Genomic DNA, 25,751 nt, shown 5'->3' on the forward strand with positions numbered 1-25,751 from the left:
GAAGCATTACTTAGCCCGTAAAAGGATGATTTTTTACTATACGTTTAATGTAGTTGCTGTAGATAGTTTTTAATGGGACTAACAGAAAAAGAGTCAGTAGACAGCACAGAAAAAAAAATCCTTGCTTGAGGTATAATTAAGATTGCAATTTTGAACCACAGGATGTGTGCAATGTTCATTATTAGGGATGTGTGTGCATTTCCTGTTTTTAGCTTTAAAATGATAGTGGACAAACCTGAAATTGCAGGATTCTTCCTGTGTTGGAAAGAGTGCACTCAAAACAAAACACAACACTTGTAAATGTTATAGAAAACTAAACAAAATTAACATTTTTGAGCTGCATACTGCCTCTATTACTTGCCGTGTAGTGCTTGCATTTGCTTAAAATAGATTTATTACACCAAAAGGAATAGCAACAGTAAATGGTTCCCCCCCCTCAAAAAAAAATTGTACAAAAGTCATTTCAAGAGAGAGTTTTTAGCGCAATGGTTTTGAAAGGGGTGTTCGTTTCAAACTTTTATCAACCCCTCTGAATACCCCCAATCAATCCAAGGAAAAATATGGCTGTGTTTGGTTTGTTCTCCACAATCATATATGCAAATCAGCCAAAACAGGGTAATGCCCTGCACTCCAGCCTTCCTTCCCATTAAGTGCTTGCATTTGTTTTTAAGCAGTTGGAGGAGGAGTTAGATCTGTCTGCTCACTGATAATAAACACACTATGTTGCATAATTTATAGACAGGTTCTGTCATCCTCAATTCTTGTCCGTTTTGCTGCTTTAAGAAACGTTTCAAAGTTAACGCGATTGGTGCATGGAAACAAATGCTGCAGCCAAAATCACTGGGATCTTAATTTTATGATCCAAAGAACAAATTGGTCTTTCTTTTTAAAATTGCTACCATACCTGAACATGGTGGGCAGATTTACTCTTTCAGGGATGCCACATATCGTCTGTAGTGAGAGGACTGGGCGTGGGAAACAGCCATCAAGCTTTGCCTGTTTGTTTTTACTCTGGCTTTTGCTGTTGCAGAGAGGAATACATTGGCTTGTTAAATGTATGTAGCTCCTGATAATTTATGAATACCCAAAAATCCTTTAAAGGAGTAGGATTTTCCCCTACATCTAACAGTCAGTAAAAACAGAGAACATCATTAAGTGAACAGATTTTATTTTGTTTGAATGAGCCGGAACTATCCGGCTACTCTCCCTGCTGTGAATTTAGATAGGAGTAATACATTATGATTTGGGGGGGGAGGGGGAGTACAATAGAACCTAGGGCATAGTGTACCATAGGTAGTTGACTCCTAACCAAGTTGCGTTCCTGCTGTAATCTTCAATTAACCATATTAACCAAAGGATTAGGCCACACCCTAGTACACGGAAAGCAAAAGGTGTGGTGGGAAGAAACTGGACATAATGGCAAAGGAGAAGAACACAAGATTATGGAAATGTCAAGTAGTTATTCTGTTCATTGTGTGGAAAAAGAGAAGACTCCCAAGTAGAAAGAACTAAAGACCAACAAACTGTGGTAGGAATTTAAGAAAAACACACACAAAAATAATTTCAATTATTTTAGGTGCTACTAACCTAATTTAAAAAGAAACCTCCAAGCACAGCTTGATATGTTCTGTATGTATGTATGAGCATTTCTTCCTATAAACTCCAGAATGATGCTTTCTGCAACAGTCCAAATATGATGATGACCGTTATGTAAATTTGACAGATTGAGATCAAAATTGCGTTAGGGATGGATTTCCATCACTGCCACGGTCTATGCAAAACTAACTCTTGTGGGTTGAAGCAGGGCCGCCGAGAGACTGAGCCGGGCCGGGGAGCAAGGCCATGCCCCCTCCCCCCAAGGATCGCCCTCCCCCCCACTCCCCAATCACTACTGCTGTCACCTCCCTCTCCTGCTCCCAGGCCGCTGGCGCTGCAGTCCCCAGTCTCCACCTACCTACCCTCAGCTCTTTGTGACTCTGGGCAAGTCACTTAACCCTCCATTGCCCCTGGTACAAAATAAAGTACCTGAATATATGTAAACTGCTTTGAATGTAGTTGCAAAAACCTCAGAAAGGCAGTATATCAAGTCCCATTTCCCTTTCCCTATTTGAGATTCTACATGGAATGTTGCTACTATTAGAGATTATGTTGCTACTATTTGAGATTCTACATGGAATGTTAATGTTGCTATTCCTCTAGCAACATTCCATGTAGAAGCCTGCCCTTGCAGATCAGCAACGCGGCTGCGCAGGCTTCTGTTTCTGTGAGTCTAACCCTCCATTGCCCATGGTACAAAATAAGTACCTGAATATATGTAAACCGCTTTGAATGTAGTTGCAAAAACCTCAGAAAGGCAGTATATCAAGTCCCACTTCCCTTTCCCCTTAATATGGACTGAAACCAAGCAAGGCAAGGATCTCTGTCTCTCTTTTTCTACTCATAGTAGATTGTTAAATGTCATTTCACACCAACAAAACGTTCTGCTGTGTTAAAATTCATAGCACGGTTTAGCACTACAAATGATTGGGTGGTATGAGTGGTATAATAGCATTTGACTTCAAAGTTAGGTGCAAAGCATGAGTATACAAAGTAATTCAGCTTTCCCCGGACAAGCCAACATTTTCAAAGAGATATTTTGAGATCAGTTTCCCTTTGAAAGGTAGGGTAGGGGGGATGGAGTGGCTGTGTAGTGTACACAAATTGTCCCTGATTCAAGTACCTACTTATACATATTCCCCTGGATTCTATAAATGGCGTGCATTTTGAGTAACAAGCCAATTAGTGCCAAATTATTGGGTATTAACAATCAGTTATTGGTGTAAATTGGCACCAATTTGAATTTGCGCACACATCTTCCTATATGCTATTCTATAAAGATGCATATGCAAAGCTTTTAGTGTGTAACTGAATTAGGGATGTGACCCTGGTAGGGACATTCACTAAAGATGCATGCAGTATTACAGAATTTGGGCGCCATTTACCGAATCTAGTCCATTATATGTAACACAAAACACATACCATAACCACAGTATTTTAATTTGACTGAACCAAAAGTCGACAGTGGTATAATAGCATTACGTGGCCTTTGAAGGAGTAAATAAGTTAAATTTATTTTTAAACTAGTGGAACCCAGCCTGTTTCCTCAACAATGAAGCAGGCCCTAGAAAGGCTCTCTTGTAAGCGATTTTTTTTGTCTCTCCGCTGTCCCTCCCCTTCCCTCCATGTCCAGCGATTCTTCCATCCCATCCGTGTCCAGCGATTCTCCTCTTCTCTGCTCTCCCCTCCATGTCCAGCGATTCTCCCCTCCCTTCCATGGCCAGCGATTCTCCTCTTCCCTGTCCTCCCATTCGTGTCCCGCGATTCTCTCCTCCCATTCCATCCATGTCCATCAATTCTCCTCTGCCCTGCCCTCCCCTTCCCTTCCTCCCCTCGATTTGTACCTGAACGTTCTCTGGCTGGCTGGTGCTGGCTTCTGTTCCGTTCGTAATATCCCTCCTGACGTCAGCTCGCCTCCAGCGTTCCCTTCCCTCTCACTGTTCTGCCCTCTGACGTCATTACGTTTTGACGCGAGGGCGGCTCAGTGAGGGAGAATGGAACGCTGGAGGCTGGCTGACGTCATCAGATGTTACGAACCCAGGCAGCCAGACAGTGATGGAACGTTGGAGGTGCAAATTATTATATAGGATGTTCATAAATAAGGTCAAGGCTTAGCTTGGCTGTAGGAGGCCTGCCCTCCTTTTAGTGACAGTGATACATCCCAACAAAGTTCTGGAGCCCCTGAAAATGTGGCAATCCTTAATAAGCTCCAAAAATTACAGAAAATGTATGTAATATGTAAACCAGTGTGGTTTTTACCACAGACTCTGATAAATAAACATGAAGTAAAATCACTTTTTTTTGTTCGAAATGACTTTTTATTATTTGAATATTGTTTAATGTAGAATTTGCTATATTGCTTCTAGTGAATGAGCATATTGAAGCAGGGTACAAACTAATCAATCGAGAGGGACAGAATGCCAATCTTATGACAGGATGGGAAGGTGAACGAGAAGGAACAGTAGATTTGGGAGGGGCAGACATCAAGGAAGAAAAGGAAGGGGGGAGAGAAATTTTGTGTTTACTTTCTTTACTGCTGTATCACAGCTCTCCTCTTTTTATTTTTTTTTTATTTGAAGAATGTATAGCACAGCGGTTCCCAAACTGTGTGCCACGGCACCCTGGTGCACCACAACAAACTCTCATGGGTGCTGCAACGCATTTAGGGTTACCATATTTTTTCCTCTCAAAAAGAGGACACATGTCCTGCCCCTTTCACATCCTCGCCCCGCCCCGCCCCCTGTCACATCCTCCCCTCCCCTTACTATCTACTGCCCTGGTGGTCTAGTGACCTCTTCGAGGCAGGAAAGAGCCCCCTCTTTCCTGCCCGGAGCTCTGTTCTTGCCCTGCATCCTGATGCTGTGATGGTCTCGGGATTCAAAATGGCCACTGAGAGTTGAAGTCTCGCGAGGCCGCTTCAACTCTCGGCGGCCATTTTGAATCCCGAGACCGACACAGCAACAGGATGCAGGGCAAGGGCAGCGCTCCGGGCAGGAAAGAGGGGGGTCTTTCCTGCCCCGAAGAGGTCACTAGACCACCAGGGCAGTAGATAGTAAGTAAGGGAAGGGGAGGTTAGGATAGGCCTGCCTGTTTGTCCAGAAATCCGGATAAACGGGCAGACTGGCAAAACCCGTTCGGACGCCTGGATGTCCTCCAAAAGAGGAGATGTCCGGGTAAATCCGGACATATGGTAACCCTAAGCGCATTGCTCCCTACTTTCCTCTTCAGCAGGTCCGGCATCTGTCACTTCCTGCTTCTTCTCCCGCCGCCGCTGCAGTGCTCACAGCCTACATTTTTGGGCCGTCTGCAATTCACACAGGCACTGCAGGGACTTCCCTCTGCTGCATCTGGCCCTCGCAACAGGATGTTGCATCAGAAAGGGCCGGACATGGCAGCCTGGGAAGGCCCCAGAGTGCCTGTGTGATTCACGGATGGCCTGAAAATGTAAGCTGAAAGCACTGCAGCGGCGGAGGGAGAAGAAGAAGGAAGCAGCAGTGATCCTGGACCTACAGGAAGGAAGTTAGCGAGTGATGCTGGATTTAGGGGAGGCAGCGGTGTGTTGGTGTGAGAGGAGGGGGCTGCAGGGAAAGGGAAACCCATGTGGGGAGGTGCAGAGACCCATGTGCCTGGGGGGGTGCCACGGAGACCCATATGCCTGGGAGGGGGGCCGCGAACTGAAAAAGTTTGGGAACCCCTGGTATAGCACTATGTTACAGTTCCATTCTCCCCGCCCCCTGTTTATAAAGTCATCTAGGCTGAGTTATTTCTTTAGCTTCTGGACTCAAAGGTAAATAGCAGTGTAACTTTCTGGTCCATGGACTGCTTTCCTAAGGAGTGTATGATCTTCAATCATTTCCCTGCTGGATTTTTGGATTTCACATAAGTATATTCCAAAGGTGAGAAGGGAAAGGGAGGGTGGCTGGGATGTTTTAGTACATCGCCTTTTCAGTAAGTGATATTGAACCTTTCCTTGGGTCCTAATCACATCACTTTTGTGACTGATTTTCAATCACCGGTATCAAAAATCAGAGGCCATCAAATTAGAGTCATCCCCATAATGCTATTCCGTTCTTCGTTTTCTCTGCTGCTCAAAATATTATACTCTCATAATGGTGGGGTTCGGCACACCTGTTACAAGCGGTGTTTTTTTCATTGCAGCTCAGCTGAATTGCACTTGTTTTTTATGAATATGTATCAGGCTCTGGCTCATGAGGTAACCCCTTTCTGCTGTTTAATGATAACTGCAGGTAGGATGGTCTCGTCCACACAGGAAATCCGGCCAAAAGATGTTCTTTAGATTATAGGGGGCTTTGCTCAAACACTTGGCAGCTTCGCTATCACACTTGCACAGGATTTTTTCACATCTGTCATCCAGTGTTTCTGAGGAGAGGAGGAAAATAAAGAATCAGAGGAAAGTGAACAGGAGCAGATAGATATTTGCTAATTTTTTTGTCTTTAATGACCGAGTATACACTAGTAATAGAAACTGAGAGAGGCATTTTAGAAAGGACGTCCCAGTCAATACGTCACAAATGAATGTCCATTTCGCTTGTATTTTAGAACAAGGTACAGCCTGTTTTAAAATACGTGCGAGATGAATGTTCATGTGCTGGAAAATGTCCAGCATGAACATCCATTTTACAAACTAGAATGTCCAAATTATGAATGGGGAAATGAGGGGCATGGATGTCTGTGTGGCAGCAGAGAAGCATCCATATAAAACGGCCACATAAATGTCCATTTGCAGGAATAACCTAATTATTAAAGCAGCCAGCAGAAAACCAGAGGTTGCTGGTTCAATCGGAGAAAATATGTCTTCACTGAACATGTAATTAAGCTCTGTAATGTGTTGCTAGAGAATGTAGTAAAAGCAGTTAGCTTAGCAGGGTTTAAAAAAGTTTTGGCTACTATCTTAAAGTCCATTAACCATTATTAAGAGGGACGGGGGAAATCCACTGCTTATTTCTAGAATAAGAAGTATAAAATGTATTGTACTGTTTTGGGATCTTGTCAGGTACTTGTGACCTGGATTGGCCACTGTTGGAAACAGGATACCGGGCTTGATAGACCTTCGGTCTGTCCTAGTATGGCAAAGCTTATATTCTTATGTTCTTATTTCTATTTTTTAATTGTGGGCACTCTGGGGGCAAAAAAAAAATACCTACTGTGCTTTCCTTTATGTCCATCAGTGGAGAAGTGCCCAACCAGAGCACTTTTCTATAACTTGGGCGTCCAAGTACAAGATCTAAATAAGGATGTCCCTTCCCCTTTTGCAGTCAGATGTCCAAGTTTTGGCCCCTCTCTAGTTCTGTGCAAAACAGGCCCACACCACTCCCCTTTGCCATATGGATGTACTGCAGTGGTAGATGTCCGTAATCTAGCTTTATAAAATCGCTATTTGGACAGCCATGCAATGTGGATGTATAAGTGCTGGATTTCAGACACCTAAAACACAAGCAGAGCTTCTAAAATAAGCAACTGAAAATGTCTTCCCCACCCCACCCAAATTGCAAGCTTGTGCTACTTCAACTTTATTATTTTTTTCTATTTATACAGTCTTACGGAATATCCAGTAATTATTCTTTTATTTTGTTTTTTCCCTTCTGTCTTTCCTCAAATTCTTTGTCTCCTTTTTGTCTTGTTTAATACTCGATTCTTCCGATTTTATGACTTTGTAAACCACTTGTAAACTCTGTATGAGTTTGTGGTGTATCAAAAATAAAATTGAAATTTGAATGTCTGCTTTTCTATGTAAAGTGTTTACTGAGATCTAAGCAGATTACATTCTCTGCTGTCCTCTAATCGAAATGCCTACTCACCTGTCCCCACCAAAAAAGTCAATCAGATCTGTTGAACACAACCTGGTTTGAACACTAAACTCAAAGCAGAATATCATTCAGATTCAAAGTTTATACTTTTGTAAACAGAATGAAACTACTAGAATCTTTAGTCTGTGTATACTTGCAGGTCAGTATTCTTAAATGCCAGGTGTGGCATTTAAATCTACTGCTTATATTCAGTGCTGCTGTCCAGATAGTGGAATGGTAATAGACAGCAAGGACCACCTCCAGCTTCACGGAGAACAGCTATAATAAACCGTTTAGGGTAGAAAGCAAGGATTGCAGCACCGAGGCAGGAGCTGTTGCTCTTGCTGTCCTGCCCAACTTTTTTTTTAAGGTTTTAAGGCACTGGGGAGAGGGAGTCGCTAGACCACCAGGGTCAGGTGCGGTGCGGTGGGGTGAGGGTGTGAGGGTGTATAGAGGTATATGCGATCTACTGGACCACCAGGAAATTTTGTCGGGGGGGGGGTCGGAAAGTGGGGGTGGGGTGGGAGGTATCAGGAGACACTGGGGTGCAAATTTTGTCAGCGTGTCAGGGGGGGCGTGGTCCAGTGCATCAGAGCTGTCAAATCCATTTGACCTCTCAGACACGTAAACAGTGAGCAATGCACAAAGGGGATTCCATGCAGCTCATTTGCATGCGATCCCCTTTGTGTGTCGCTCGCTGTTTGCGATTTGCTAAATTTTACGGCTGCTTTTGTGCATCGGGCCCTTGGTATAGACAGCAAAGTCCACTTCCAGCTCCGTGGAGAGCAGCTATAGTAAACCATTTGGTGTAGACCTCAAGGACAGCCTCCAGCTCTGCAGAGAGTAGCTATATTAAACTGTTTAGCATAGACAGCAAGGACCTCTTCCAGTTCTGCGGAGAGCAGCGATATTAAACCGTTTAACTATCTGTAGAGTCAGATAGAATGCTCCTGCTCTGTCCTGGTACTATCCAGATTGTGCCCAGGAAATCTGTAGGAGTTTTCAGCTGGATAATGCTGCTGAAAATTCACAGGTAATATCTTATTTGCACAAGTGGCTGGTGCTCTACAGATAAGTGTTTTTGAATAAGGGTCATAAAGTACTGAATACAGGCCTAAATGTGAAAATGTTCACCAGCTTTCTGGCCTGTAGCATTAGTTCTGACACTCGGCAGTTCCACATTGGTGCCAAGAGATGCGGCTTAATTGATTCCTTAGACACAATGAGGGGCATTTTTGAAAGAAACATCTAAATTGAGATTTGGACGTCTTTGTAAAACATCCAATTCCGGAGGCGGGGAAAAGCTATTTTAGAAAAAAGATGGATGTCCATCTTTCGTTTTGAAAATAGCAAGGATGTCCTTAGATTTGGACGTCTTTGACTTTCGGCGATTTTCGAAACCAAAGACGTCCAAGTCAAAAACATCCAAATGCAAACCATTTGGAATTGGGAGGAGCCAGCATTTCTAGTGCACTGGACCCCCTGACATGCCAGGACAGCAATTGGGCACCCTAGGGGGGCACTGCAGTGGATTTCATAATCCAAGGTACATAGCTCCCTTACCTTGTGTGCTGAGCCCCCCCAAAACTCATTACCCCCAACTGTACACTACTACCATAGCCCTTATGGGTAAAGGGGGCACTTATATGTAGGTACATAGGGTTTCTGGTGGGTTTTGCGGGGCTTGCTGTGTCCTCCACAAATGTAACAAGTAGGGGCGGTATGGGCCTGGGTCCGCCTGTCTGAAGTGCACTGCACCCACTAAAACTGCTCCAGGGACCTTCATGCACTGTCATGGACCTGAGTATGACATCTGAGGCTGGCACGTAATATTTTTCATGATGTGTTTTGAGGGTGGGAGGGGGTTAGTGACCACTGAGGGAGTAAGTGGAGGTCATCCCCAATTCCCTCCGGTGGTCATCTGGTCATGTCGGGCACCTATTTGTGCCTTATTCGTAATAAAAACAGGTCCGAGTGAAAACATCCAAGTTGTAGTCATGGACGTCTCTGCTTTTTTCGATTATGGGTCAAAGACGTCCAAGTCTTAGGAATGCACAAGTCCCGCTTTCACCACATCTCTGATAAGCCCCCTTGAAATTTGGATGTCCTTGCAACGGACTTCAGTTAGAGACGTCCACAATCGGGTTTCAATTATACAGATTTGGATGTCTCTGAGAGATGGACGTCCAAGTACCGATTTATGTCGGAAGATGGACGTCCATCTCTTTTGAAAATGTGCCTAACTATCATCTTAGAATTTGGTTTGCACAGCAAGACACATGTTTAAATTTGGATTTCAGCTAATGTTGGAATGAAGGGAGTGCAATGACTGCTGTTCGCAGAGTAATCTGTTCTAAAGAACATTAAGGGGCCGTAACAATAATCTTTGTAAATTCAACAATACAGCAAATGTTAAGAAAAGCAATAGTAATGCCTGCCCTAGACACTTAGATCATGTCTCTTCCCCTCCCCCACTTCTAATCTAGCTAGCACTATATGCAGAACTTTCCAGAAAAACACCATTTTTCAGCTTCCCCCAGTACCATTCAAGATACATTTATTTCATTTATTTACTAGCCGTTGAACCCGTGAAAACGGGCTACTTTTGGAATGGGGGGGTTTCCGAGCCCCCCCCCCCGAGTCGCTGCCGCCGCCCCTCCACCCGGCCCGAGCAGCACTGTAAACTTACATCAGCACGCAGCAGCAGGCACATCAGCAAAGCTGCCGTCGGGGCGGGCTTCCTTCTCTGCCTGTGTCCCGCCCTCGTGTGACGTAACGTCGGCGAGGGCGGGACAAAGGCAGAGAAGGAAGCCCGACGGCAGCTTTGCTGATGTGCCTGCTGCTGCGTGGTGATGTAAGTTCACAGTGCTCGGGCCAGATGGAGGGGCGGCGGCGACTCCGGGGGAGGGGGGGAGGGGGAGCGGTTCTGACGTCTGCAGCATGCCAGTAGAGACTTCCCTCTCTGTCCCGCCCCCATCATCACGTATTGAAGTGGGGGCGGGGCAGAGAGGGAAGTCTCTACTGCGCATTTGCGAGTGAGTACGGTCACTCGCCCTTTATATGTTTGATTTTTAAAATTTATACCCCACCTAATAGACTCACGTGGCTTACAAAAAAAATGCATAAATTAATTTACATACAATAAAAAGCTACAAACATGATATGTTAAAACAAGTTCTTATCAATTTTAACATTAAATTCCCATAAAAGCCTGCAGGAAAAGATGTGTTTTTAGAGCCTTTTTGAACTGCAATAAGGAGGAATAAAATTGTAAAGAGCCAGGGAGAGCATTCCCTAACAACGGTCCTGCAATAGAAAAGGCACTTTTAATTGTATCAGAATAACGTATCTATTTCAAATCTGGGACTACACCCCTCTTTTCCACATCTGATCTCGATGATTTATTAGCTTTGTAAAGCTGCACTGCACTTCTCAAATACACAGGAGCAGGGCAAAATTAACTCAGAAACATCAAAAGTAAAATCTTATATTGCACCCTATACCTTACAGGTAACCAATGTAATCGTTTCAACACTAGTGAGACATGTTCAAATCTTCCAATTTGACAAATCATATGAGCAGTCACATTTTGGATAAGCTAAGGTGTGAATTCTAGACTGAGGTAGTCCCAAATAAAGGTCCTGATGCTCAAAGCTCTGGCGCTGTACGTAACAGCGCTGGAACAGCATGGCAAAGCAACTTCCTGATGCTCAATGCTAATGGCAGTGCCGGTCCAAGGCATGATGCTGCCTGAGGCGGAGCTAAGATGCTTCCCCCCCCCCCCCCCCCCCCCCATTTGCAGAGTTTACCTGTTTCGTCATGGTCCAAACCCGGCAGCAGCAGCAGCAATTTCCATACGCTGTCCTGCCACCAGCACCCGCCTCTTCCCTTTACTGCGGCTGCCTGAGCCTCTATCAAAACAGGAAGTTACATCAGAGGGGTGGCCACAGTAAAGGGAAGAGGTGAGTGCTGGCGGCAGGTCAGCATATGGGAATCGCTGCCAGGTTTGGAACATGATGAACCAGGTAAACGCCTTGAACAGAGTGGCCACTCCCTGAAGACTAGAGAGATGCCACCACTGAAGAATGCCGCCTAAGGCCCCTGTCTCAGGTGGCCTAATGGTCGGGGCCGCCCCTGACTAATGGTATGTAAATATAGGTGGGTTGTTAGCACTGAGCATTAAGAAATAAAAGGGGAGGACTGTACCCAGAGCATGCACTCAAGAGTTGTGCATTAAGCACTGCTCTTATTTCATTATTTGGATTTTGCTTATGCCTTTTGTAGTAGCAGCTCAGGGTATTTCCCTGTCCCTGGAGGACTCACAATCTTATTTTGTACCTAAGGCAACAAAGGGTTCAGGGACTTGTCCAAGGTCATAACAAGCAGCACTGGGATTTGAACTGGGTACCTCTGGATGTCAAGACTGGTGTTCCAACCACTACAGTACTCCTCCACTCCATGCCTGGGGAGCAGAGAACCCTGCATGGCCAAGGAGAAGAGGCGGCAGCGGACTGTGGTGGGTGGAGCCTCCTTGGGCAGAGATGTTGGTAACTTATGCCCCGACAAGTACCGTTAGAGGAGACTGTACATGTTGCTCTAATGGACCTCAAGTTCTAATTAGACATGTTCTTTTAAATAATTGATCTGCACTGAGTTGACGGGACAGCAACTTATTCCCTAGCCCCCAATTATCAAAGTTTTTCTTTCTCACAAAAGCTCTCCTCCTCCTCCTTAGTGGGTTCAAGCCCCAAAATGCTTCTCCTTCCTCTGCAGACACCCTAATGCCAGCTCCGAGCTGGCATAGGGTTTCTGGCGGTAAGGGCGCCCTTGTTCAAAGCACAGGAGAGGAATAGGAAATGAACTCATCAGCATCCTTTTGACTACATAAGCACACTTATTGCGCTGTCCTTAGGTGAGCTTGTTGGTTCCCATGCTCCGAGCCTCTGAACATTCTACGGTAGCAAACGCTGGCGCTAGTCCATTGCTAAAGGCCTCTAGTGCCTGCATTTACTTCTGAGCACCATCCAAAAATCATTTGGTTTTAACATCGGCTTCAATCTCGTGATTAATGTCAAATAGTAGAAACATACTTGAAATACTTTATTTATTTTTATTTTTGTTACATTTGTACCCTGCACTTTCCCACTCATGGCAGGCTCAATGTGGCTTACATGGGGCAATGGAGGGTTAAGTGACTTGCCCAGAGTCACAAGGAGCTGCCGGTGCCTGAAGTGGGAATCGAACTCAGTTCCCCAGGACCAAAGTCCACCACCCTAACCACTAGGCCACTCCTCCACTGTTGCTACTATTTGAGATTCTACATGGAATGTTGCTAGTGTATTCCACTAGCAACATTCCATGTAGAAGTCGGCCCTTATCACCAATGTGGCCATGCAGGCTTCTGCTTCTGTGAGTCTGACGTCCTGCACGTACGTGCAGGACGTCAGACTCACAGAAACAGAAGCCTGCACAGCCTTCTACATGGAATGTTGCTAGTGGAATAGCAACATTCCATGTAGAATCTCCAATAGTAGCAACATTCCATGTAGAATCTCCAATAGTATCTATTTTATTTTTGTTACATTTGTACCCCGCACTTTCCCAGCAGGCTCAATGCAGCTTACATGGGGCAATGGAGGGTTAAGTGACTTGCCCAGAGTCACAAGGAGCTGCCTGTGCCTGAAGTGGGAATCGAACTCAGTTCCTCAGCTCCCCAGGACCAAAGTCCACCACCCTAACCACTAGGCCACTCCTCCACTCCCTGTTCTTGAAAAGAGAACTAGGAATTCCAATTTCACTCCTAAATTTTTCATTGATGGTTTAACCAATACTTACACCCGGAAGAAACTGATGTCCACATTTTTTTTTATAACACTCAAAACATCCAGAATGAGTATTACATCATCTGCTCCCTCATAAGACACTGATGGATTAATGAAAATCTATGATTTCTAGGCCAGTGTAATCCAATCAGTTTGGAAGACACGGTAGGGCCTCTGAGGTGACAATCCCTTTCTTCCCGCTTGAAAGCGTGACAGACTATGATCTGTCTAAAAGGTCCAGCTGTCCCTCCTGCACTGTTTATTTTGTAACTATTCTAGCATTGATGTCACAAAACTTCTTGGAAGGGGCAGAAATGGAAAATTAGCCAAACATGAGCTGCCAATCTGTGATTTTATTTGGTATTCTTTGGAAAGAAGTAGAGTTTCTATTCCAAAACACAACAACACAAAACCGTTCTTGAAAAAAAAAAACGCTTCTCCCAACAAAGCCAGATGAATGTGTTTGCTTTCTGTTTGTTTCTTTAATTTGAGAAAATCAGCTTTTTTTTCCTGGTCATTCTTCCTAGGATCTAATTATATGTTAAGGTAAGTGTGCTTGTAACACGAGTGCTTTACACTTCCCTCTCATAGGCAACATCTTAAGACAAACTTAAGAAATGCCTGATAGGGAACATAAGCTGCTTAATTCTCTTACAATGTGGTTTCCATTGGCCTGTGGGTAAATGAAGGTATGGTAGTGGAGAGGGTGTCAGGTCAGGCAGTTGCCAAGGAACTTCCAGCCCTTCTCTTGAGCCTAACAGATCTATATTGTTTGGGGGGGAGGGGGTGTGGAAATATGCAAAGAAAATACCACACAAATATTCTAATACATTATAATAATATTACTCTGATACAGTACAATGATTGTCACGAAACGCCTAGCCACTCGCCTGGGAATACCCCGCTGCCACTTAGAGGGTCTATCCCAAGCACAGCTCAGGTCTGCCTGCACCTGCTGATTGTGCTCTACACTAGCACCCTCCTTCCACTGACTGGGTCACAACCGCCTCTGGGCGAGTCTCCCGCTCTCAAAATATCCCCAGTGATTTCTAGGTTACTGGAGCCACACTCCCAGTGGTCCTACAGTTCCCAGAAAGCACTCATAGACCCAACACACAAATCACCAGGATTCTTTCAGTACAGACAGGCAGAATCAACAAACTAAACAGGTTTATTGTCACACTGGAACAATGAACAAAAAAAACCCCCTGTGCAATCAGCAAACAATAAGAGGTAACTGAATTATGGATCAATTATAATGCTAGCTAAACATTTGCATACTATCTAAACAATACCTGGGAAGATCAGGACATATAATTCACCGAGCGTCAGCAAAGAGATCTGTCTCTCTTTTCTCCTGGGCTAAGATTGAAGCAACAGCCAGCAACAACTGCTGGGTAATTTCAAACTCCAGGCCAATCAGAGCCCAGTCAACAAGTTTTAAAAGTATACTGCTCACAGTATTGCAGATTTACTTCTTCACTAAGGGGTCTTTTACTAAAGCTTAGCTCAAGTTATCTGCAGCAGGGCCCATTTTATTCCTCTGGGCCCTGCTGCAAATAACTCTAGCTAAGCTTTAGTGAAAGACCCCCTAAGTGAAACTAAAAGAGGGCATGCACTTTTCTACAACAGCTTTAACATAATACATGCACCATCTGCTGGCCAAACTAGAGAAATGACCTTCAAGAGTTAATAATGGCAATTTTACAGGTTTAAAATACATAGTTCTGTCACAATGATATATTAGCTGCATAATATATTATCAGACTTTTTTCAAGTGGGCACTTGAAGGCCGAACTTGAGAACCACAGTAAAACACCAGTGCCTGGAAGAACCAAAGTTAGCGCCTCCTGCAGGCATTGAAGGCTAACATCAGAGATACCATGCCTCACTGTAACAGATATTAGGGCACTGTCCTCCATGCCAATGTTTCCTCTAAGTAGGGGCGTAGCCAGACTTCGGCGGGAGGGGGGTCCAGAGCCCGAGGTGAGGGGGCACATTTTAGCTCCCCCCCAGCGCCGCCGACCCCCCCCCCCCCGCCACCACCACCACCAACAACTGACCCCCCTGCCGCCGACCCTCTCGACCCCCCTCCCACCGCCAACCCTCCCCCGCCGTGTAGGACATCAGACTCACAGAAACAGAACGAAGCCTTGCGCCAGAAGAAGAGGACCTCAGCTAGCAGGGGTTGGGGTCCCCCGCCAGCAAAGGTAGGCGACGGTGGCGGCGGGGGAGGGTTGGTGGCAGGGGGGGTCGAAAGGGTCATCAGCAGGGGGGTCCAGGGCCAAATCTACGGGGACCCAGGCCCCACGTAGCTATGCCACTGGCTCTAAGGAGAGCACATGAATGATTGCTCATACATTTTAGGAGAGTTGCTCACAGATTTTACATGGTTGTTCACAAAAATGTTTTTAAAACTTGTTGCTCACATGAAAAAAAAAATTGCACACACCAGGCCACTCCTTCAAGGAAACATTGCTCCAGGCCAGCCATTTCATAATATCTGTTCTAAAACATGAGCTTTTATGCAGCATTTCTTACTTACCACATTCAACCACTTCATCTTCACATGTCCACTGATACCTGCCCATTTTCGGGCTGCAGCCTGCCAGCTCTGCCATCTCATAGCAGCAGTCATGTTTGTGGCAACACCTGTGGGTGTGAGAAGGAATGATAACAGCAATTAGATCATGTCCCAGGGCAGATTTTCCAATGGGTGATAAGATAACACAAACACGACAGAGAGTCTGTTTCTTTCTCTGGTGTTTAGATATTGAGTAAGAGTCTGGTTACCCCGTTCACTTAATGTCAACCAACTGGCTCCACATTTTCAGAATTGGCTGACAGAAGCCTAGTTGTACCCTAGTGCATGCAGGGAAATGTAGTTCTATTTTCCTTTGAGACCTCAATGGTAAATTAGTGCTAGGATTCTATGTAAAAGCCAGCCTGGATCAGCTGGTCCTGAGAAAGCTAAAACCATTTAGTTGGGGATGAATGAATGGTTAATCCAGTGGCGTAGCAGGGGGGGCTGCCACCCGGGGCAGGGCGGTTCGCCGTTGCACCCCCCCCCCCCCGGGTGCAGCACAATGACATCCTCCCCTCGGCGCATCGACACCCCCGACCAGCTCCCGCACCCTACCTTTAAAAAGAATGTCAGAATCTGAGGCGTGGCGCAGCACCTCGCGCCTGCCCTGCACATAAAAGAAATGTGGACCGTCAGACCTTTCCTCACTCTGTCTGTCTCGCCCTTGCGGAAATAGGAAGTTGCATCAGCGGAGGGCGGGACAGATAGAGTGAGGGAAGGCCCGACGGTCCACATTTGTTTTATGTGCAGGGCAGGCGCGAGGCGCTGCGCCTTGCCTCGGATTCTGACATTCTTTTTAAAGGTAGGATGCGGGGGCTGGTCGGGGGTGTCGATGCGCCGAGGGGGAGGGAGCTGGCAGGGAGCACCCCCCCCCCTGAGCTGACACCTGGGGCGGACCGCCCCTCCTGCCCCCCCCTTGCTATGCCACTGGGTTAATCACCACCTTTCAGATGAATTTTTATCTGGATTAACACAAATAATTAAGCAAATATGATATGAACATGCAAAAGGCAATGATTAACCCAATTGTTGCACTGAGAGATTGATATGAAGGGAAGCATTGGGAGGGGGAGAGAGAAGGGATACCTGAGATTTATGAAACTGAAAGAACTGGTCATGTGCTTTGGCACGTGTTAGCATCTTATTCTGCAAGACTGCCACTAGAACACATTTGGACAGAAGTTCAGGAGGCCGCATCAGTCCTGGAATAGATCCAAGGAAGGGACCTGAGTGGCCTCAGAAACTTGCGTTCAACAAGAAAATTTTGTTGGCCCAATAAAAGTTATCATATTCTACACAGAATTCCACTAAGGTGTCACCAATGTACCTTCAGACAAAATGACACGTATGAATGAACCCGCTCTGGATATTTTGCTTTATTCCAGAGTTTGTACAAGTGTATCAGGGTTTACTAACTGTTATGTCTTTTACTGGAACATGTGACAGCTCTTTATAGATAGGTCTTTGAGATAGGAATTGAGATGTCTAGGTTGGGACATTTTCAGTTTCTGCTGTATTTTGCAAAAAGCTCTGACGAAGACTCGAGACACCTGTACTATATGGTCTCCCCTTGCATCTTAGTTGGTGGGAGAGAATTGAGACTTTCAAAATGGTCATTGCTCCACGTATTCTGTATATAATGAGTATGCTTCCATTCCAATTTCCTAAGTCCTTTTTTTAAGGTTTTAGATAATATTATTTCTTCTTTTCTATGGAAAAATAAGCCTGCTAGAATTTCATTATCTAAATTACGTATGCCACGCCATTTAAGAGGTTTGAAATTGCCAGACTTTTTATATCAACAGGCATTTTTACTAAAAGGAGTAGTAGCATGGCTTAACATAGTAACATAGTAGATGACGGCAGAAAAAGACCTGCACGGTCCATCCAGTCTGCCCAACAAGACAACTCATGTGTGCTACTTTTGTGTATACCCTACTTTGATTTGTACCTGTGCTCTTCAGGGCACAGACCGTATAAGTCTGCCCAGCACTAGCCCCGCCTCCCAACCACCGGCTCTGGCATAGACCGTATAAGTCTGCCCAGCACTATCCCCGCCTCCCACCAGCGGCTCTGGCACAGACCGTATAAGTCTGCCCAGCGCTATCCCTGCCTCCCAACCTCCAGTCCTGCCTCCCACCACTGGCTCTGGCACAGACCGTATAAGTCTGCCCCGCACTATCCCCGCCTCCCAACCTCCAGCCCCGCCTCCCACTACCGGCTCTGCTATCCAATCTCGGTTAAGCTCCTGTTGTTCTAGTGTGCCTGCTCCTGCATGGCTTCCTTGGGAACAAAAGATGACTCATCCTCTTTCATTAGACTTTCTACCTTTATTATCATCTTCCGTCATAGTTACCTCATGGCCCATTATTTATGACATGCTCAAGGCTCCTATTTTTTTAGATTCTACTTGTGAAATATCCTTGTCCTCTTCTCAGATGGCATCACTTTGGAGTCATGCTCACATAAAAATTGGTTCTTCTTTTATTTGGAAGGAGAGGATTTCCTGTGGAATATATTGTACTAGCTGTTGAGCCTGTGAAAACGGGCTACTTTTGGAATGGGGGGGTTTCCGAGCCCCCCCCCCCCAGAGTCGCTGCTGCCGCCCCTCCACCCGGCCCGAGCAGCACTGTAAACTTACATCACCACGCAGCAGCAGGCACATCAGCAAAGCTGCCATCGGGGCGGGCTTCCTTCTCTGCCTGTGTCCCGCCCTTGTGTGACGTAATGTCGGCGAGGGCGGGACAAAGGCAGAGAAGGAAGCCCGACGGCAGCTTTGCTGATGTGCCTGCTGCTGCGTGGTGATGTAAGTTCACAGTGCTCGGGCCAGATGGAGGGGCGGCGGCGACTCCGGGGGAGGGGGGGAGGGGGAGCGGTTCCGACATCTGCAGCATGCCAGTAGAGACTTCCCTCTCTGTCACGTATTGAAGCGGGGGCAGGGCAGAGAGGGAAGTCTCTACTGCGCATTTGCGAGTGAGTACGGTCACTCGCCGTTTATATGTTTGATAATTGCTCTGTGTTCTGACACTAATATTATCTCTTTTAAAGAGCTAATGCAAAAATTTCACCTGCCTAATACTCAATATTTTAGGTATTTACAATTGAAGTCTGCACTTGCCAAATGGCTGAGGAAGTATTATAATGCACAATTAAACCCTGGCATTTTTCAAATATTTGACTCTATAACTAAAACAAAGGGAATAGCTTCACAATTTTATTCTGTACTCCTACCATTTAGTCATTCGAAAATTGTGGCTCTTCAAGATATATGGGACAAGGGACACTAACTATGCCATGTCTGATAAGTTATGGAAATGGTTTTGGATTAAATCTATGAAACCTAACCGCTTAGCAGAGTTTAAAAAGGGGTTGGACGGTTTCCTAAAGGAAACCGGTATTAGCCAAATTTTGTCAAATTTCAACTGTGAATTAACTCCTTGATAAACCTGCCTGTTTTGTTCTTCTTTAACCGTCTGTAATGGCATTCTATATTTAAGGATATTGCATTTTATAGAACTTTTTATGACATCCTGGTTAGGACTGTGTTTTTTTTTTATTTGTATATTTTTTGAAAACTTAATAAATACATTTGAACTTTAAAAAAAAAGCTCTGACGAATGCATAGTGTTTTGTAGCTTATGTATAAAGCCACGCAGGAGTAACATATGATGTGGTAGCACGTACATTGGGAGCAGCATCAACACAGCATCTTCCATATGGAAGTGCTGGCACTCACTCAAACATAAAACCAATAGTTCCCCTCGTTACCTCTCTACCCTCATCTCCCCTTAAGTTCCTACCCGAAACCTCCATTCACAGGACAAATCCCTCCTCTCAGTACTCTTCTCCTCCACCGCCAACTCCAGGCCCCGCCCTTTCTGCCTCGCCTCACCCTATGCTTGGAATAAACTCCCCGAGTCCATACGCCAAGCCCCCTCCTTGCCCATCTTCAAATCCTTGCTCAAAGCACACCTCTTTAATGTTGCATTCGGCACCTAACCATTATACCTCTATTCAGGAAATCTAGACTGCCCCAACTTGACATTTCGTCCTTTAGATTGTAAGCTCCTTTGAGCAGGGACTGTCCTTCTTTGTTAAACTGTACAGCGCTGCGTAACCCTAGTAGCGCTTTAGAAATGTTAAGTAGTAGTAGTACTTCCATGTATGTTAGCAAACACCTATACATATAGGGCCAGATTCTATATATGGTGTCTGAAAAAGCCACGCAGAAAACATTTCCACCTAAGCGTATTCTATAAGCAGTGCCCTGCTCTGCCCTGCCCACTTGCATGACATCAGCAAAGGGAAGCCAGTGGACTGGGTGCGCTGACTTTTTCCTTGTGCCCAGTGTGACCGCACCGGCTGCACACAACTAGCCTACAGCCCTGTGTGGGATGGATGGAGATGGTTTCTTTACTGAGATGCTTTAATCCAGTTTAATGACCATGTCTCCCATTTCAGTGCTCTTCATACCAGTCTGTTTGATCCCGGGGCCAGCCTCGTCCTCCCAAACCACAGTAGCATCCATAGCCTATGTAAGCCAGGGCAGAGCGTCCTGTGCTGCACTGAATTGCTCCAGCAAGTTCAATGAGTCCTCTTGTTTTTACAACATGGGATTTTCCAGGGCTTACTTTCAAAACTGAAATAAATAAATAAAAGAAAGGAAACAGTTATGAAATGTACCTGAATGTTAGCTTACCAGATTTAAAACTGCAGATTTAAAACTGCAAGAGAGTGCAGCCTGCTTGTGTGACTGCTACAGGAAGGCACATCATGAGGGAAAAGTTGCTGACAATCTCTATGTCAGTAGCATGGTCAACACATATTAAGTCCCCGGTAATGGAAGTGATAGAGTAGCCTACTGGTCACCAGTGGACTAAGAACCAGTGAAGCAAGGATTCAAATCAAATTAACACTCCTTGTGATCTTGAGGTACAAAATTAGACTACAAGCCATATCTCCTCAACCTCAAATTTAACTACCACTACTAATGATGATAATATTGCAACTACTTACCATTTCTATAGCTCAATTAGGTGTGCATCAAGGCACAGAAGAGAAACTCCCTGTTCTGGGGAGCTAATATCCAGTTGAAACACATAGACAAGACAGACACTTTTCTAGTAATCACTTCATTATTACAGTAAACATGTTTAAATTTCCAAAAATTTGGTTCTCTCTTGACAAGTTCAAGGATGTTGGTTGTTCTTGCTTTATTACTGTTTGCTGTCTTCTTGGTTGATGGTGTTTTCTGGCAATTGTCTGGATTGGAATTATGTCATTTTGGTTCTGTTTCTCTTTTCAATAAACGTATTTGAAACAACATATATATATTGAAAAGCTAGTATCTTTAAGAATCAGGAGTTTCGGCTTCAAACGCAATCTTGACAAGATGTTGTTAGCTAGGCCTTGAATCCAGCTACAGTAACTCAGGAGAGCTGTTCCAGGCTTAGGGGCTCTTTTACCAAACTGCGGTAAAAAGTGACCTTAGCGCGTGCTTACGACGGTCATTTTTCCTGCATGGGTAAAACGGCCGAATTTCCTTTTTTTTTTTTTTTGTTCCAATTAATGGCCACACATGAATTTTCCCATTAGCACATGGCCATTAGCACGTGAATCCCCTATTTTGTAGGCGGTAAGGGCTCACGTGCTAACCACATGCTAATCGGTTAGTGTACAGCAATGCTCATGTGTTAACTGATTAGCATAGAACATGCCTACTCGCCGCTCTCAGACCCACCCCCAGCACTAAAAAATACATTTTATTTTTTAGCACATGGATAGCACACACACATGGATGCCTGAGCGCACCTAGTGGTACATCATTTTAAGCTGTTGTAAGCATGGACCTCTTAATTTACCAAATGAGAGGAAATATGGATTCTACAAATAGCAATGGAGGAGAAGCAGAACTGCCAAGTTACCCAGTTCCAGGAGGGAGGCTTTTTGGCCAGTCCTAGTTTTGAACTTGCAGGCGGCTGAGTTCTATCAGCAAGGTCATGGAGACCTAGAACGTCAACTGTTGAGCAATTGCTCACTAGTCTTGGTAACTGCTTAGATTATTACAAAGCCTGATAGAGGAGAAGAAGGCTGGGTGTTGGACTGAAACTGGGAACTTGTATGTTCATCTGCCAAGAAGGATACAGAACTAAAAGGGAAAGCAATAAACCAAATTTCTATAGGTGCTCGAGCTTCTATTACTGGCCACTGGACTATCTCCTGAGCATTGCGAGCTGGAATCATAGGAATCAGCTTTGTGAGTGCCAGTGAGTCCTGAACAGCCCCAATATTGAGCTCTTCCACTGTGTCCAGGAGGGGTCACCTGTATTATGGGGCCCTTTTACTAAGCCACTTAGGTGCCTACACGCGCCCAATATGCGCCAATTCGGAACTACCACCCAGCTACTGTGTGACCTGGGCAGTAATCTCATTTTTTTACGTGCGTCCAGTACGCTTGCTGGAAAATTTCCGGCATGTGGTGCTAACCAGGCGGTAATCGGCAATGTATGCACGCCAACAATTACCACCTGGTTAATGCTTGAGACCTTACCACTAAGTCAATGGGTGGCGGTAAGGTCTCAGGCCCAAAATGAACGCACACTAATTTTTATTTTACCGCACGCCCATTTTTGGCCCCCCCAAAAGGTCTTTTTTGCAGATGCGCTGAAAAATGGACCTGCGCGCATCCAATACACGTGTCTACACCAGCACAGGCCATTTTTCAGCACACCTTAGTAAAAAGACCCCTAGGTTTGGCCCACCCAATCATTTTGAAATGTTGGTGTCTACGGCTGGACAGACTGAGTGAGTCAATTTGTCTTTTCTGCCATCATTGATTATCTTGTTGAGTTACTCTATTCCCCTGATATCAGTTTATTAATGTCAGGGATGGATTTCTGTATAAGCTAGACAATCTATTTATTTATTTGTAGCATTTGTATCCCACATTTTCCCACCAATTTGCAGGCTCAATGTGGCTTACATCTGCCGTAATGGCGGTTGCCATTTCCGGGTAACAGAATCACAAATGGTATTGCGGTAAGGTGCAATCATACATGGTAACATTCATGGAAAATACATGGAACATATATGGAACAGCTTAGGGCCTCACATTACAAGGGGCCTCGTTTCACAAAAAATAAAATGAAATGTATTTGTAAATGAAAATTACAGTATAAAAAAACTCACAATTATTGCTTCTATGATAAACTATTGCTGTTGTTAAATGTATATATATATATATATATATATTTTTTTTTTTTTTTTACTTATCTATTAAACCTAAAATTTACTTCCTACTTAGTCAAAGGAGAGGGTGGATCATAAATGTATTAACTAGGCCGGGGGCCACAATTAACATAAATCTAACCCTGATATTTATTAAAACATGTTATATTAAGGTTAACTAGCTAAAACAAAAGTCAAAATTCAAAGTACATCAATAAAGACAACTAGAATCACAGTCAACCAACATGTTACATTCCCCCCCCCCCCTCAGCTATCCCCCAAATCCAACTCTGATTAATGGAGCTCCTTTTCACTTAGGGGGTCTTTTACAAAGGTGCACTAGCATTTTTAGTGTGTGCTCACCATGTAGATGCCTATAATATTCCTACATGTATTTACACTGTTAGCGCGTGCTAAAAACGCTGGCGCATCTTTGTAAAAGGGGTACTTAGCTAGCAGAATCAAGGAGCATCCATGGGCTAGGTGAAGCATATTGGTTCCCCAAACTCCACAGAGGGAGAAAACGTCTGAGGTACTCAGTACAAGTCACAGTGAAAAGAAAGGCGCTCGGAATAAAACCTTTATTGGGTAACATATTGCAAGTAGAAAAAACTCAGTACAAGTAGGGTAGCCAATCTTGGTACCATCCTGATGGACTGTGGTGATGGAAGAATGGGGAATCTGAGTGTATTTTAAAGATTTTTAGTTTCATTTCAGTTACTCCGCTCTGCAGATAGATCTCTCCTGTCTATCCCCTTCTCCTATATTGCTAATTCCAGACTCTGTTCCTTTTATCTCGCTGCACCTCACGCCTGGAATAGACTTCCCGAGTCTGTGCGTCTAGCCCCATCTTTGGCCGTTTTCAAGTCCAGGTTAAAAGCCCACCTATTTGACACTGCTTTTGACTCCTAGCCACTTCTCACTTGCCCTATACCCCTCCTCTTAAATTTCCTTACCCCTTAGTTGTTCTGTCTACCTGTCTTATTTAGATTGTGAACTCTTTGAGCAGGGATTGTCTTTTCGTGTATGGTGTACAGCGCTGCGTATGCCTTGTAGCGCTATAGACATGATAAGTAGTACTAGTAGTATATAATTGGAGTTTCTACTGTTATCTTTTATTTGATATGTATTTTGATTATGTAATGTTATTTTATGTGATTTGTTCAATGTCTGTGCATTGTTCAGATCTCTTGGCAGGGCATGGGGAAGTTTATAAATGTTTAATTAAATTAAATTAAGCAGGAAGATGATAGAGAGGTTAGAAATCAAAACAGACCAGTCTAGTTCAAAACTCATGTCCAAAATACAGAAAGCAGAATCTGCCTACATCCCAGTCTAGCAATTTTTATATCACATCATTAGAGACTTTTTACTGTGTTTTGGGATCAGCTTGTGTTGTAGGTTGTAAAAACTGAAACTCGTTTTCTTTGTCCTGAAAGTTAAGCAAGGAACTATTAAGTTAGCCTAATAAAAGAGTGTTTGCCTACTATTCTTGTTGACTTTCATTTCTGTGATAAAAAAAAAAAAAAATAGTTTCTCTATCAGTTCTACTGTATGAGCACTGGAAAGTTCACCAAAACCCTATCACATGCAATCTGGGCAATTCCCAAACTTTTCTTGTTTTGAGAGCATGCCAAGGGGATTAAATGAATGCCTGAAAATGTGGCAACCCTCTCTAAACAATCTTTTAAACTGTAATATCATTCGTGTAGGGTGTGTTTCAGATGCACCACAAATGCTATATCCCTGTATAAGGATATGGGGAGAAATGTGTCTCTGCCATAGGGATACAATGGACACTGGTAATGGAGTAATGAGAGGAGTCTATAACCTTGTTCTGCCAGTAGATGGCAGGCCACAATACAAGAGAGGAGAGATCCTTAGAGTAATGGAGAAGGATGAACAGTAATTTTTCCTATCTCCCTGCTTAGAGGAATAGAGGTGAAGAGCTTGGATTTAACATCTGTCCTTTTCTAACCTGGTTAGGAAACTTTGAGAAAAAGCTAGGGATAGAGGTTTTTGGACTTAGTTCACATCTTTTCAGTAGTAGCTCAAAGCAAGTTACATTCAGGTACATTAGGTACTTTCCTGTCCCTGCCTGGAGGGTTTACAATCTAAGCTCATACCTGAAGCAAGAGGGTTAAGTGACTTACCCAAGATCATAAGGTATAGCAGTGGGATCTGAATTTTTGGTTTCCCTGGTTTGCAGCCTCCTGCTTTAATCATTAGGCTTCTCCTCCACATAGGTTGCAGTGCTGTAGAAGGTCATCAGCTGACTAGACCACCAAATCCTATATAATAAAACACACCTCCAACATTCTGAAGCCAAGAAAGTGAAGCCTTGAAGCATTCCTGCAACGTTCTGGAACTACGTGTCGTCAATTGAGGAGATGGAGCCTTACAGAGCGCACGAATGCTTCAAGGCTTGAAGGCTTCACTTTCTCACACACACACACACACACACTCACTCTCTGTCTCTCACATACACTCTCTCTCTGACACACAGACTCACACACACACTCTGTCTCTCACACACACTCTCTCTCTCTGACACAAACACACACACACACTCTGTCTCTCTCTCTCTCTCACTCATTCTGTCTCACATACACACTCCATCTCTCACCCACACACTCTCTCTCTCAAACATACACACTCCGAGGAAAGGGGGGCATGGAACACGCTGGTGAGGAGAGGGAAAGGGGCATGGGACTT

At 44.5% G+C, this 25,751-nt stretch overlaps 1 protein-coding gene across 1 annotated transcript in view; it reads right to left on the minus strand.

The window, feature by feature from the left end:
• Positions 1-5,770: 5,770 nt before the first annotated feature.
• PLA2G10 (phospholipase A2 group X) overlaps positions 5,771-25,751 on the minus strand; it is a 38,502-nt gene continuing 18,521 nt past the window's right edge. The window contains exons 2-4 of the mRNA XM_030213219.1: positions 20,283-20,448; positions 15,771-15,877; positions 5,771-5,976 (exon numbers count right to left, since the gene is read on the minus strand). Coding sequence (XP_030069079.1) covers positions 5,828-5,976; positions 15,771-15,877; positions 20,283-20,448 — 422 coding nt within the window. The 3' untranslated portion in view covers positions 5,771-5,827. The remainder of the gene's footprint in view (positions 5,977-15,770; positions 15,878-20,282; positions 20,449-25,751) is intronic.

The sequence above is a fragment of the Microcaecilia unicolor genome, chromosome 8, assembly GCF_901765095.1.
Source record: "Microcaecilia unicolor chromosome 8, aMicUni1.1, whole genome shotgun sequence".
Taxonomy (NCBI): Eukaryota; Metazoa; Chordata; class Amphibia; order Gymnophiona; family Siphonopidae; genus Microcaecilia; species Microcaecilia unicolor.